Source organism: Lissotriton helveticus, chromosome 7, assembly GCF_964261635.1.
Source record: "Lissotriton helveticus chromosome 7, aLisHel1.1, whole genome shotgun sequence".
NCBI classification, from domain to species: Eukaryota; Metazoa; Chordata; class Amphibia; order Caudata; family Salamandridae; genus Lissotriton; species Lissotriton helveticus.
Genome location: NC_136068.1, coordinates 143,391,033 through 143,405,327, shown reverse-complemented (window position 1 = coordinate 143,405,327; position 14,295 = coordinate 143,391,033). Strand labels below are relative to the sequence as shown.

Genomic DNA, 14,295 nt, shown 5'->3' with positions numbered 1-14,295 from the left:
GTTCAGCTTTTTCCGCACCAACATCTGGGGGGCAGACTTCGGGGTTTTGTTCACAATTGGGAGGCCCTTACCTGGGATGCATGGGTCCTTCAGACAGTACAGTGATTCCACATAGAGTTCTACGGCTACCCTGTCCAGGGAAGGTCCCCCATTCCCTTGGTTTTCTGTTCCGCTCATGCTAAGCTGGTGGATATGGAAGCATCGGAACTACTCCGCATAGGAACAATAATGCGAATCTTCCCTCATCCAAGGGGCTTTTTAAGCAATTTCTTTGTAGTGGACAAAAAGGATTGCATCCAAACACTGGTGATCAACCTGAAGGAGTTCAACATGTGGTTGGAATACCACCACGTCAAGATGGAAGGTATCCATCTGTTATGGGATCTCTTCCTCCCCAGCGATTGGCTGGTGTGTCTAGATCTCAAGGAAGCTTACTTAACCATCCCAATCTTCCCTCCCCACCGCCGCTTCTCTCAGTTTCGATGGAGGAGGATACGTTCGAGTTCGCCACTCTCCCCTTTGGTCTGTCGTCGGCCCCGTACTGCTTCATCAAGGTAATGCGCCTGGTGGTGAAATTCCTCAGGGCTCAAAGCGTTTGTCTCATCATCTACTTAGATTACACCCTCCTTATGGTTCAGTGCACTCTGAACCTCTTTTTGTATTTACAGATGGCTGTCTCTCTCCTGGAGTCCCTTGGTATCATCAAAAATCAACAGAAGTCCGTTTTTACTCCCTCTCAGTCACTGGTGTTCCTGGGGTTTGTTCTGACTTAATCAGAGCCACCGTCAGTCTTCCCTCCCGCTAGATGGCCAAGATCTAACACAAACTCTGATGTCTGGCAGCCAGACCTTCCACCTCCCTACAACAGATAGCAAGGGTGGTGGGGCTTCTGTCATCCTCAAGCCAGGCTATTTTACAGAGGCCCCAATACTTTCAGACCCTCCAACGGTTGAAAGCCATTCATTTCCGGAATAGTCTCACATAACTTCAAATGGCTCCCCTGTCGGAGGAAGGTCGAGAGGAGATCCTATGGTGGCTGGCTCATATGGAAGAATGGACTAACCAGACGATTTTCGGCTTCCTTCTGGATCTGGTCATAGAGTCCGACGTCAGTGGCTCGGGCTGGGAGGGCAAATGTAGGACTTCTCCACAGGAGGATGATGGTCTTCTCGAGAATGGTCTAAGCACATCAATTGCCTCAAACTCTTGGCAGGACTGTTTGCGGTCTGGTGCTGGACCAAGGATCGAGCTCAATGCAGAGTCCTCCTCAAGATGGACAACATAGCAGCAGTCTGCTACATAAACCATCTCGGAGGTACTCAATCCAAGAATTTGGCAGATCTGGCCTGCAATTTCTGGGACTACTGCCTAGAGAACCTGATTTCTGTGTTGGCGAAACATCTCCCAGGGGCAGTAGATCAGGTAGCCAACCGCCACTCATGAGACCTACAGGACACGAGCCTCCGGAGTTTACACCCATCGGTGTTCCAAGTCTGAGACAGATGGGGCTCATTCATGGTGGGCCTCTCTGCATTCCACCTGGATCACCAGCTACTGAAGTACTTCAGCTGGCAGATACACTCGGAGGAGGCGGCCACAGACGCTTTCCTCCAGGAATGGCAATTATCCTTTCCTCCGTTTGTGATGATCATGCGCCTCTCAGCCTAGGTACGACGGCAGGTGGTGGCCATAGTCTTAGTGACACCGACCTGGAAATCACAAGCCTGGTATCCAGTTCTTCTGGATCTTTCTTGGGATTTTCGAATCCTTCTACCCTTATTTCCGGATCTCCTTAAGGATCTGGAGGGGAATCCAGCACTAGCTGGAGGGGTCTCTGTCTCTTATGGCATGGAGGATTACAGGGAACAATGAAAGTCCTGGGCCTTTCGAGACAGGCTGCATCCCTCCGCTCCAAGGCATGGATAGATAGCATCGTCAAGCGTTATAGATCAGCATGGGCTCAATGGCTGGGCTGGTGTCATCAGAGACCACGTTGGGACAGACATTGTCCACATCTTGAACTACCTTGGCTCTTTGGCATCGGATGGGCTCACTTATAGAACCATCAATACCTTCAGATTGGAGATCTCAGCTGGGCATTGGCCGGTCAGTGGTAATCCAGTGGGGGAACACACCTAAGTGAGCAGGTTTTTGCGATGTATTTGCCTTTCACTTCAGGATAATTCCCATTCTGATTGCCATTCCTGGAGGAAAGCGTCTGTGGCGCCTCCTCCGAGTGTATCTGCCAGCTGAAGTACTTCAGTAGCTGGTGATCCAGGTGGAATGCAGAGAGGCCCACCATGAATGAGCCCCATCTGTCTCAGACTTGGAACACCGATGGATGTAAACTCCGGAGGCTCGCGTCCTGTAGGTGTCATGAGTGGCGGTTGGCTACCTGATCTACTGCCCCTGTAACCCAAGTACTTTGTTTTACTGGGTGTCAACAAGGTCCTTAACCTGTTTTTGTCTTGGCAGTCCAATAAATACTTCTCCCGGAAGAAGTTGTCAGCTGGACATAACTGGTAGAGTATTCACCCCGGAGGGGGCTACTTTCCATATCTCGAAATGTACGAAATGCAATTCTTGACTGGTTAATTATCCTTCTTTTCCAGATTCCCCAAAACTGTGTGGTGTGAAGTGTATACAGAGTTACGAGGCTATGATGGCGGATCTCCGCCCCCTTGGAGGGAAGGAAGCTGGCATTGATGCCAAAGTGTTTGGGGCCCACTCGGCGAGAGGAGCTATGGCATTGAAGGTGTTCTACATTGGGGCCCTCCTCAAGGATATCCTTAATGCAGGGGACTGTGCTTCAGATTTAATCTTTAAGAGGTTGTATTTCAAACCAATCCCTAGTATTTATTCACTGGCTATGGATAAGCTTTGAAACAGCACAATTCTCGCCTTCGGTCCTGACATAGAATGAGAAAATGTCCTAGTTATCGTAACAGAAACCTTAAATTCTATTAAGGATACAAAGGCGATGATTAACCCACCCGTCATTGTACTCTTCCTCACTACAATAAGAAGGATTCATGTTAAGGTGGGTATACCTGACCTTCTTTGAAGTTTATAAATGTATTACTTTTTGTGGATTATTGATTATGCGGATGTCTGGAGTTGTTACGTAGTCAACTTTAGCTTCAAGCTTCATACACCTCCGTTCATTTCTCCTCTGATGAGTCGAAACAAGAGTAAGGAGGTCACTATCCAGCTGAAGCCGCACGAAGAAAGAAGATATAACAACAGCAACATAGGGCTATCAAGGGGTCCTGGCCTCCTCTGATTGGACATTGCATACTGTTGGAAATGTTGACTTTTCCCCTAAGGGTTTTGGGAAATGAAGTATTTTTGTTGTTTGTCTAAATGGATGTGTTAATAAAGTGAAGAAAGAATTGAAACTTTATGTTACAATAGCTAGGACATTAACTATTATTAGGGGACAGTGCTTGCAGTACTCTGAAACATCAATGTCATGAAGTACAGGCACAATGAGAGACTTGAACTAAATGTAAAAGGGAAACTCGTGGCACATGGAACACATGAACACCTTGCCTATTGGGATAGACTACTAATACAGTAAAAGAAAGCAATGATTAAGTGTGACATATTTCTACTGAACATCATTTCAAATGTGCCTTTAAGACACAGTCCATAGCAATCTCCTCCATACCATGCTAAAACAAGAAATAAAGAAACAGCTGATGTAAATGTTATGCATTTCCTTTCATAAAGGACACCCATGTCAGGCAGTGATATAAATACTAAATTCAATGGAAGTCAGAGAGGAATTCTGACAGCTGTAGCAATAAACACCATCAGAAGAATGATGTCTGGATCAAAACAACTCATTGAACTACCTTCACATGCTGCTTTACAACAATATTTGGTGCACTAGTTCTTGACATCCCTGAGCGCCCAATACCATCAACCAGCACTTCCTTCTTGCAGGCCTCAAGGCCGTAGGAGTCTTATGGAGTTTGCATTTTGAGTTTCTTCCTTCCTGTTTAACTTATCACAACTACTATGCCTGCTCGTCACACGTCTAACTCTAACTTGTACCATCTCCAAGATTCACATTTTCTTGCCCATGGCTTTCCACGATAAATTTCTTTTGATTTATTTTTCAGCTTTACGATGATGATAAGACACTGTACTTGTCTCAGAGCCCAGGAGAGCCATCATTTCATCTGTCAGCCTTACTGCTGTTATCTGGAAGCTATTCCAAGTATGGGTTGAAACTAAATGGGCACAAAACATAGGTATTTGCCTTTAACAGCCAGTTTAAGCTCTGGAAATCTTCTGTTCGACCAGCCTTGGTCCAATTTCCACCCCTTCCAGTGAAATAAAAAAAAAATCTAGCTTCCACATACATGTTATCCTTTGATTGGAATCCCGTTTCCCCACATCATCAGCACAGGCTATTTTTGTCTTTGCACTGTCAGCTAGCTGTAACTGTCATAAAACCTCGGTTGCCTATGCAGACATCACAGAATCAAGAATGATACCAAAATTCTACTGAGACTATGAAAGCTCAACAACATCTCCCTAAATTTGTAATTTCTCTACAGCTGACTTTTAATAAATAAGCAAAATACAAAAAATGCATACTGTCCCTTCAATTAACAGGGTGCTCCTTTTTCATACATAAGTTCACTGACTTCTCTTTCTCCCACTAGAATCATATTCTCTTCCTCTTCAACATGATAGCTTATCCGAAGCTACCTTCCTCGGAAAATACATAATACTGAACTTTATGCAGATTCTAGAAAAAAAACCTAGACTTGAATCTTTACCCAATAAGCCTATCTTATCTGTACTTGCACTGGTCTGTCTTCATCAACAATCACCCACTTTGATGGTATAATCTGACCTTTACAAGTGATAGTCAAACCAGTGCACGTCAGAGAATTATATTGGTGTCAAAATCAATTCAAGTTATAGGACTGATACTGATTTCATCACCGGCACAAGTCACACCATAAGTACATATGTCTGTGCCAATGAATGTCTCAACAGTTACTGATGTGAGTATTAATGCATGTTATTTAAGGGATATTGGTCCCAGCACCAATGTATGTCACAGGGAAGAAAATCATGTCAACAACAATGCAAGTTACCAAGATGGAATCCAATGTCAGAGCTAACTGATCCCTGGAAATGTCATTTTGACATATTGGTTTATATGTAGTCTTGTTTCCCAAGTGCTTCCTTACATTTTTCCGGGATATTTTCCTGACATCATGCACGTGCTTGACGTTTCCTTCATGCCTGGTAGTCGCAACAGCAACAGAGTCTCCACAAACCTCTGAAGCAACATAGGTGTCCACTTTAAATCCAAGATCCTTTAAAACTAAATAGCCTGAAACAGAAGACAAGATGATATACGTTGTTTCAAATATCATCAGAAACCAATGCCTTTTCCCTGCATTCTCTGCACATCTGGTCCTGCTCAGATCAATCAGTTATTCTCTCCATACTTCCCTCCCATGCTCTCATATTTTTTCTGCAAACTTGTCCTTAGCCCTTGCTCTCATGCTTTTACCTTTCTTTGTCCCTCCTCTCATGATATTACCTGTAAACTTTTCCATACCACCATTTCATGCTTCCCTCTGCTCTTCATGACTTTATGTCTCTCTAAACTTTTCTGTCCTTCACCCTCAGCTGCTTCCTGGTTATGTCTTATTGCGCAGACAGCTATATGATAATAACTACTGCAGAAGTAAGTCTCAAATCTCTCCATCTGCTCCTTGCTTTAAAAAATGTTTTTTACAAAAAACTGAAGGACTCACCAGTTGCTATTCCATCAAAAAGGGATAAGACACGTATTGGCTGACGTTTTTCAACTGGGACTACTGGATAACTCTGGAGAGCTTCCTACAGAAAACATAAAAATGAACTTTCAAAGCATTCATTGGAACATGTCTAATAAAACATGCAAAACAAAAGGTAGAAAAGCAAAGGAACGGGTAGCTTCTAAAATATCTTCAGTTTAGTTCCTCCATCTCTTCCCAACGCCACATTGACAAGCTATCAGAAAATGTGCATATTATCATCTGATGCTCTAAGAACCTACACAGGAAGCAATGCATCCACTGATTTCAGGGACTGGGCTTGGAGAAGCTAAGTGTAGAAATAGTGAGAATAGAGAAATAACGAGGCCACCTACATAGACAGATAGGAAGAGGAATCAAGCAAAACACGGTTAGCCTGGAAGTATGCCCTAAACATATGGTAGCGATGAAACAAGGGCAGCAATGCTAGTAAATTAGGCACTAGTGAGGAAGCTTGTGCAAATGTGAAGAAGGCAGATTTCTTACAATAGTCGTCTGAACAATTACATGCATACAAAGCCCTACTGGGACAATCTGACAGGAGATAAACAAAGAAGTAGGGAGGTGGCTGAATTATATAGGTGTTTCATTGACTGTAGTAGTGCTAGTCTATCAGCAGCGAGCAGAAAATATGAAGAGTAGTCGCATGGTTAATCCCAGGGAGTACTGACTGAGAAGGTCCTTTTACGGCTTTTATATAGCAAATAAGCAAAGTGAAGCCGAAAAAACAGCAGGAGGACAAGCCGTAGAGGAAAGCAAAAAAGTTATATCATTGCCAAACAGAGAGTGAAATTCTCGCCACTTCTCTCGTTAGTCTGTTTCAGAACAATCCTGCAATGGCTGCCAATTAACCAAAATACCAATGACAGAGGAGTGACATCATGTGGCCTTAAACACCCAGAGATTACCAAGTCTCATATTTGCTGCTGAGGTGCTAGGGTAAAGTGTGGAAACTACTTAGAGCATTAGTAGAACCCTATTTGCTTTCCAATTCTGCCACTGTCTTCATGCCCCCTGAGACGAGGAGCAACAAGGAAAATGCTGGGGTATTAAAGGGTAATCTGCCTTTACCCTAACATGAAACTTGTTTGGATACTTCAAAGAGGGAATTGTCTATATACACAGGAAGTAGTTTAGCTTCAGCCAGACAACAAAATAGGGCAATAGCCACTCTTTTACTTTGATGTACCAAGTATGCTCTTGGCATTTTCCTTGTATTCTTTTAGTTCCCATTGACCAGCCAGACCACGAGACATCATGACAAGAATAAGGACGTGTAGAAACACCAGCTTTTCATGCCTGCCAAACCTATTCTAACCTTTTTTAAGTTAACTGAACAAGGTCACCATGGCCCAAATGAACTGAAGACCTTGAATCAATTGTGAGAAGATATTTGTGCCGAGATATGTAGCACATCCTTTGGCAATTTCAGAGATTTGGAGTAGGGGAGTTCCCAGTTGTCATTTAAAATCTTGCAATTACAACGTTTTGCTAAAATCAGATTGCATATCATCCACATAGTGCTCCATTACGAGTTAATAAAATGAGGTGGTAGCACCATATTTTGTGCTACTGTTACCAGGTTGTATTACTAGCACATTTACCAGCAAGTATAAGTGTGAGGGCTGTAATTAGGAATATTCTGGGGGACCCAATAGTGCTGTCAATGACTGCACATTTTAACTGGATGTTGGGCACTTTTTTGTTCACAAACCCTCACTGCTTTGAGCATGTGCAATTTATGATCAGAAAAGATAGTGGTAGTACAGAGCGTGGTAGTACTGGGTGTGGTAATACCGGGTGCGGTAATACCATTTAGTGTGATTTGTAAATGTGACAAATGGTATTACCACTGAAAACTATGCATTTATATCCCTCTGACCTACTGTAAGGAGCGACTAAATGTTGTCATAGTCGATAGATATGAAAAAGTAAACTTACATAGTCAGATATGCCTTACACTTTACCTTCAAAGGATTACTCCTTGAACTATTCATCTTTTGTTTTGTCTAAAATGTGTGTTTCCTACTGTTCCCACCATCTGCCCAAACACCATGCTTCCCTAGTTCCTCCTTTTCAACAGTATCCTCACATATTCTTGTCTTCGGTCACTCGTGAAGAACTCCTGCAATTTTACATTCCAGTCTCTATGGCGGTGCAGTGCCCCATGGCACCTCTGGGACACACACATGTAGCAGTTCCATGGCTCTTGTTCTTTGGCATGTTCTGATGTGCCGGGCCCAACAATGCTCTCCAAACATTCCACACAAAAACACCTGCAAAACAGAAAGTGTTGATCTTCCATTAAAGGTTTGACTCGAGTGAGCCGTGGTCTATAATTACAAGAGCTGCCTAGCTCATAGGCATTATCAAGTTTCTTTTTTTCTCAAGCAAAAGCCCGTAGGCCCCATATTTATGAGAAGTTCTGCTGATGAATATGAGCCTGAAAAAAAGCTTGCTAACCCTCACAAAGACAGAGCTCAATATCAGCAGAGGAAAGTGAACTGTATTGTAAAGCGATAAAGCCATCAACTATTAAAATGTAGCAAATCCTCCCGCAAAAAAACAGAGGGATACGTTAAGAAATATGGGGCCACATGTACGCAGCTTTAGATTTGCAATTTCCTGCTATCTAATTTTTGCGATTCGATATTAGAAAATCTCAAACAGCTTTGTATACTCATCTAATCCAGAAAGAGTAGCCCTGCAGTTCAGCACATGCATGAACAGTATTACGCAGTGGATACAACTGAACTCTCTTACGCTTAACTCCGATAAAATGGAGGTGCTAATGTTTGATAACAGCAATACCTTATGGAACTCCACCTGGTGGCCATCGAATCTTGGTATGCTATCAATTCCAGTACAGAAGGCAAGAAATCTGGGTGTCATTTTTGACAACAGATTCACCTTCATAGAACATTCAAATCAGGTGACCTCTTCCTGCTTCTTTATGTTGAAAACCTTAAAAAAGAGTTACCATTTTTACCATTAGAGCACAGAAAAGCAGTAATCATTGCCTTGGTAATATCAAAAATTGATTACTGCATTGCACTATTTGTAGGGTGCCAGTACTTCTTCACAATAAACCTTAAATTCTGCAGCGGGAGTTCTGTTGAATCTACCAAAATTCTGCCCAGTTTCCAATTCCCTTAGGGAACTTTACAGGCTTCCATTTAGGGCTCGTATTCATTTCACAAAGGGCTACATCAAGATGGTCCAATTTTCCTGCAGTACTAGTACTGCCAACAAAGTACAAGTACCCAAAATAAGAAAAGCCTACTGGGGTGGGAGAAGCTTTACCTATACGGCAGCAAAATGGTGGATTTTACTGCCAAAATATCTACGACCTCAATCGAACCTTTTGAAATTTAGGAAGGATTTAAAAACCTGGCTTTTTTCTTTAGACTAACAGGCATGTACTCATTAAAAGTCTGGACTGCTGTTGTATTTGATTATTGACAATGCCTAGGGTCCATGCCACTTTCGCTAAGACCCCTACTTTGGTATAAGCATACTTTAAAAATTCTTTAACTTAACATACAGCAGTGTTTTTTACACTGTTAGCCATTCCCAGTGGTTCGCAATCGACCTAACTCATTAATATTTATGAGGTAGGTCGCAATATGCAAACCATTAGGAATCGCTAAAAAACACCGGGATTGTGGCCTGCTGGGAACAGCAGACCACTATGTCTGTATTTGCTTTTAAATAAAGCAACTATTTTTTAAATTCAGCCTGTTTTCCTTAAAGGAAAACCGGATGGGTTTCAAGGAAAACCGGATGCATTTCAAAAATAAAAATGAAAAGTATTCTTTTATTTTTTTAAGAGTAGGCAGTAGTTCGTGGGACCACTCCCTGCTCTTAAAGTACGAGTTACTTACCTTCGGTAACGATGTATCTGATAGAGACGAATCTAGCCGCAGATTCCTTCACGTAGAATTACCCCCAGGCTTGAGACTGGACGTGGAAACCTTTTGCCACAGCATCCCTGCGCGCCGGGGGCGGGGCGACACAACGCGACTCCGCCCAGACGTCATCCGCGTACGTGACGTCAGCGAGGTCACATGAGACCCACCCCGGCGCGCTTACGTCAGTTTTCTTCGTAGAACTTTTCTGCACCACAACGCAGAAGCACCAGACAAAAAACTGTGGGAGCATGGGAACAGTGTGCGAAAGAGTAGAACAAGCATTTACAATGCAATGGTTTCGCCTTTGGAAAAGTTAGAGCTATTGGCATTGTAAATGACAAAATTTGTATTTATGTGTTGGTTTTGAAAACAGATAAATAAATGGCATTGTCATTTACATTGCCATTAGCTTAATCTCTCGCAAATGTGAGACCTATTGCATTTGCACCCACACATGAACCACAGCAGTCAAGGTGGGAGGTAAATGGACGGGGCAGGGACAGCAGGCATCGAGTATTACTAGCAGCACAGAGGAGAGAGTGCAAACAGCGATGGCAAGAAAATAGGAGGAGCAGGGGAAGTAGAAAAGAAGGGAAGAGGAGATGAAACGAGCTAAGAAAGGAGTGAATGGCAGAGCTCAGAGGAAGTTGAAAGAACAGGAGTAGTAGTAAAGCAGTGGGGGGGGAGAACAGAAGGCAGTGACAGCGGTATGGGAAATAGGTGAGTGATAGTGCGAGGAACACGGATGAAGCGGTGGAGGGAGTTTAGAGAACAGACACAGAAGGTGCACTGAGGATATGGGAGAGTAAAATGGGAACGTAAAGAGTAAAAACTGGGGGGAGGGAAACAGATGGTATAGATAAGAAAACAGACAGGGCAAAGTATACATGGCTGCGGGGAGAAAGAAAAGCAAGCATTGGCTAAGTCAGCAGGTCAAGCGAGCGCCTGCTAAATAATTAAGAGTGGAGCCCGTGTTGTTGTTAATGCTGAAAGTTCAGCGCAGCACCCGGGGACAGGACAGAGATGAGGAGCAGTCAGTAGGGTGAAAAGGCGGGCGCTATGCTGCAACTTAAAGCGTGGTTTGTGCATTGTTGGTAATGCTGAGGTTATTGCGGCGCCGGTGGGGAGGGGTGGGGGGGGGGGGATTACGGGACAGCGATGAGGATCCGCCAGCAGAGTGTGAAAGTGGGTGCTGTACTGCAACCTAAAGAGCGGTGCCTGTGTTGTCAATATAAAAGCTGGGATGTTGAAATAGAGTAGGGCGAGCCGTGTGGCAGAACTTGTTTGCTTAGTTTCCCCAGTCAGCCATGTAAAAACTGGGGGGAGGGAAACAGATGGTATAGATGATAAAACAGACGGGGCAAAGTATACATGGCTGCGGGGAGAAAGAAAAGCAAGCATTGGCTAAGTCAGCAGGTCAAGCGAGCGCCTGGGAGTATTAATCAAAGATGAGCCCGTCCACGTACACTTGCGGTGCAGTAAACAGGAGCTAGCAGTCCCTACTAATGTAAATGCTACGGCAAACGTAATGATTGGTTTGACAGCTTATACACCCAGGCAAGTATTACTCGCAGAAACTAGTAAGAAACATTGCCAGCTAATTATTTGAGGAGTAGGCAACATGTCAGATGTTAAAATCCAATGTTGGGAAGAACAGATACCCCAGCCTTTTGCCCCTACTCCCCCTTCACCAATCCATGGGAGCCTCTCGTTCTTATTTGCTCTTCTTGAAGAACTTTACCACCATTATTGCAGGCTACAATCCATAAACAGCAGAAGTGTCCGAGCCAACCCATTCCCTGATGTTACCTTCCGCCATGCTGTCTCTGAGGTGGGCCGATGCTGCGCAATGCGTGGGATGACGCTACAGCAGCTAGTGTTAGCGCGAACCCCCGCATCTGAGATTAAGCCCGCCCCTGAGATCACAACTTCCGGGTGCACGCGCACTGCTATAGAATTGCACCTTTCCACTGCTCCATGTAGTGTCTTAAGTAGGCTTTGCCCTGGCACAGTAAGTGTTCAGGCAGGCTGGACCAGTGCACTGAACTGACAATAGTGGTGATTATTTACAGTGTATGGTAGAAACGGAATTGTCTTAACGCATTAGTTCACATCCCAGATTACTTATTTTATCGTCCTCCTAATGATGAAAGTCTGGCTAGGCCCTACCAGAGTTCGAACGCAGGGGCTTGTGCAAGCAGGTACTCCACATCACAAATACTCCTTTCCCGATATTGCAGGCTACAATCCATAAACAGCAGAAGTGTCCGAGCCAACCCATTCCCTGATGTTACCTTCCGCCATGCTGCCTCCAAGGTGGGCCGATGCTGCGCAATGTATGGGATGACGCTCCAGCAGACAATGGCTGCTGTGAAATGACTGCTGGGGTGGAGACGTAGGGGGCAGACCGAAGTACTAATATTCACGAACCAGAAACTGCAGCTGTGTGTAGTCCCTATAGGTCGACAAGCAAGCTATATATTTCAAAAAGCCAGTTTTCAGAAAAGTTAGAAATAAATACACCAAATACAGGCACAACTAATAAAGGAACACCTACGGTGCCTTTAAAGTTTAGTGTCAAACCGGTGTGTTTACCTGCGACTTGTACTAGAGAGACTCATGAAATAACACAACCGAAGCATTCCTAATGTATTTTTAACCTGCTGGCATTTTGTAATAAAAACAGAAAATTTAATATATTTAATATTTCTTGCTTTCTTTTCATTTCATTGTCTGCAAAACGTGTGTTTTCAGATAGGATATTTAGCACGGTCAGTTTCAGTTATGTATATGTGAGATAAACACCCCAATAACTAAATTAACTACGCAACTGTAACCAGAATCGAAGGGAGATATGCCAATATTCGCAAGGCTCTTAATCACTCGAGTAGACTTCAAAAATGGCTGAGCAGCACGTTAGAAGGCCCTCTAATTGGCTGCTAAACTAGCAAGAAATGAAGTCCTTTGAAGACGAAAACACGCATGTCCTTTTCGCAATAGCGGAACTGCAAATGAAGGGTGCACCATTATAAGATACAAATTTAAACATCCGGTTCCTTCGCCATTGTACTTACGTGAACCGATTATGTGGTGGTACTTTAATAGTACTATTTCGTAAAACGTCCAGTGTCAAACCAGGAGGCACTGTGAGGAGGCAGTGAGGGCATCAAGGGGTGGGGGGCAAGGGGGTGTGTGTAATGAGCTCCAGAACCGAGCAGAAATGGCTGAGCCCCCGGCAGACACATGTCTACACAGTACCTACAGCGGCTAGAAGTCCAGCGTTCAACCTGGAGGCGCTATGAGGAGGCAGTGGTGTGGGGCTTCAAGAGGCACGCAGTCCCGTGGGGGTTGTGTAATGGGCTCCAGAGCCGGGTAGGAACGTCTGAGCCTGTCCGCCCTGGCAGTCACATGTTTACCCAGAACGGCTAGAAGTCCAGTGTTCAACCGGGAGGCGCTATGAGGAGGCAGTGTGGGGCGTCAAGAGAGAGGGGGGGTGTAATGAGCTCCAGAACAGTAATGTCTGAGTCTGTCTACACAGAACTCAGAGCCCTAGAAGTCCAGTGTTCAACGAGGAGGCGCTATGAGGAGGGAGTGTGAGGCTTCAAGAGGCCCAGAGTCCCAGAGGGTGTAATGAACTCTAGAGCAGGAATGTCTGAGCCTGTAAGCCCGGCAGTCACATGTCTACGCAGAACAGAATGCAGAGCGGCTAGAAGGCATGTTTTCACCTGGGAGGCGCTATGTGGAGGCAGTGTGGGGATTCACCTCCCCCACCCCCCACACACAGATCTCCAGACCAAGGCACGAAGGGCTCATCAGCTACCCCCGCTGCGCACGCCCAGGATCACACAGAGATGTGCACTCAACGGGCACGAGCGCGGACGAGGCTCAGGGAAAGGGAGGATGTCTGCAAGCACTTTGTACACATTGAAGGATTTTGTGATAATCACCATCAGCAAACAGCCGAACAGAATGCAGAGCGGCTAGAAGGCATGTTTTCACCTGGGAGGCGCTATGTGGAGGCAGTGTGGGGATTCACCTCCCCCACCCCCCACACACAGATCTCCAGACCAAGGCACGAAGGGCTCATCAGCTACCCCCGCTGCGCACGCCCAGGATCACACAGAGATGTGCACTCAACGGGCACGAGCGCGGACGAGGCTCAGGGAAAGGGAGGATGTCTGCAAGCACTTTGTACACATTGAAGGATTTTGTGATAATCACCATCAGCAAACAGCCGAACAGAATGCAGAGCGGCTAGAAGGCATGTTTTCACCTGGGAGGCGCTATGTGGAGGCAGTGTGGGGATTCACCTCCCCCACCCCCCACACACAGATCTCCAGACCAAGGCACGAAGGGCTCATCAGCTACCCCCGCTGCGCACGCCCAGGATCACACAGAGATGTGCACTCAACGGGCACGAGCGCGGATGAGGCTCAGGGAAAGGGAGGATGTCTGCAAGCACTTTGTACACATTGAAGGATTTTGTGATAATCACCATCAGCAAACAGCTTGGAAGTAATAGAGTCATGCAGGGAGGCCTGCGAAGGGCGCCG

The 14,295-nt window shown here is 45.0% G+C and overlaps 1 protein-coding gene across 12 annotated transcripts in view; it reads right to left on the bottom strand.

Moving 5' to 3' along the window:
• Nucleotides 1–14,295, bottom strand: part of DNMT3B (DNA methyltransferase 3 beta) — a 791,643-nt gene that overhangs the window by 182,663 nt on the left and 594,685 nt on the right. For all 12 annotated transcript variants that reach the window (XM_078651794.1, XM_078651798.1, XM_078651793.1 and 9 more), the window contains 3 exons: nucleotides 7,924–8,107; nucleotides 5,790–5,874; nucleotides 5,214–5,359 (listed from right to left, as the gene is read on the bottom strand). In XM_078651794.1, coding sequence (XP_078507920.1) covers nucleotides 5,214–5,359; nucleotides 5,790–5,874; nucleotides 7,924–8,107 — 415 coding nt within the window. The remainder of the gene's footprint in view (nucleotides 1–5,213; nucleotides 5,360–5,789; nucleotides 5,875–7,923; nucleotides 8,108–14,295) is intronic.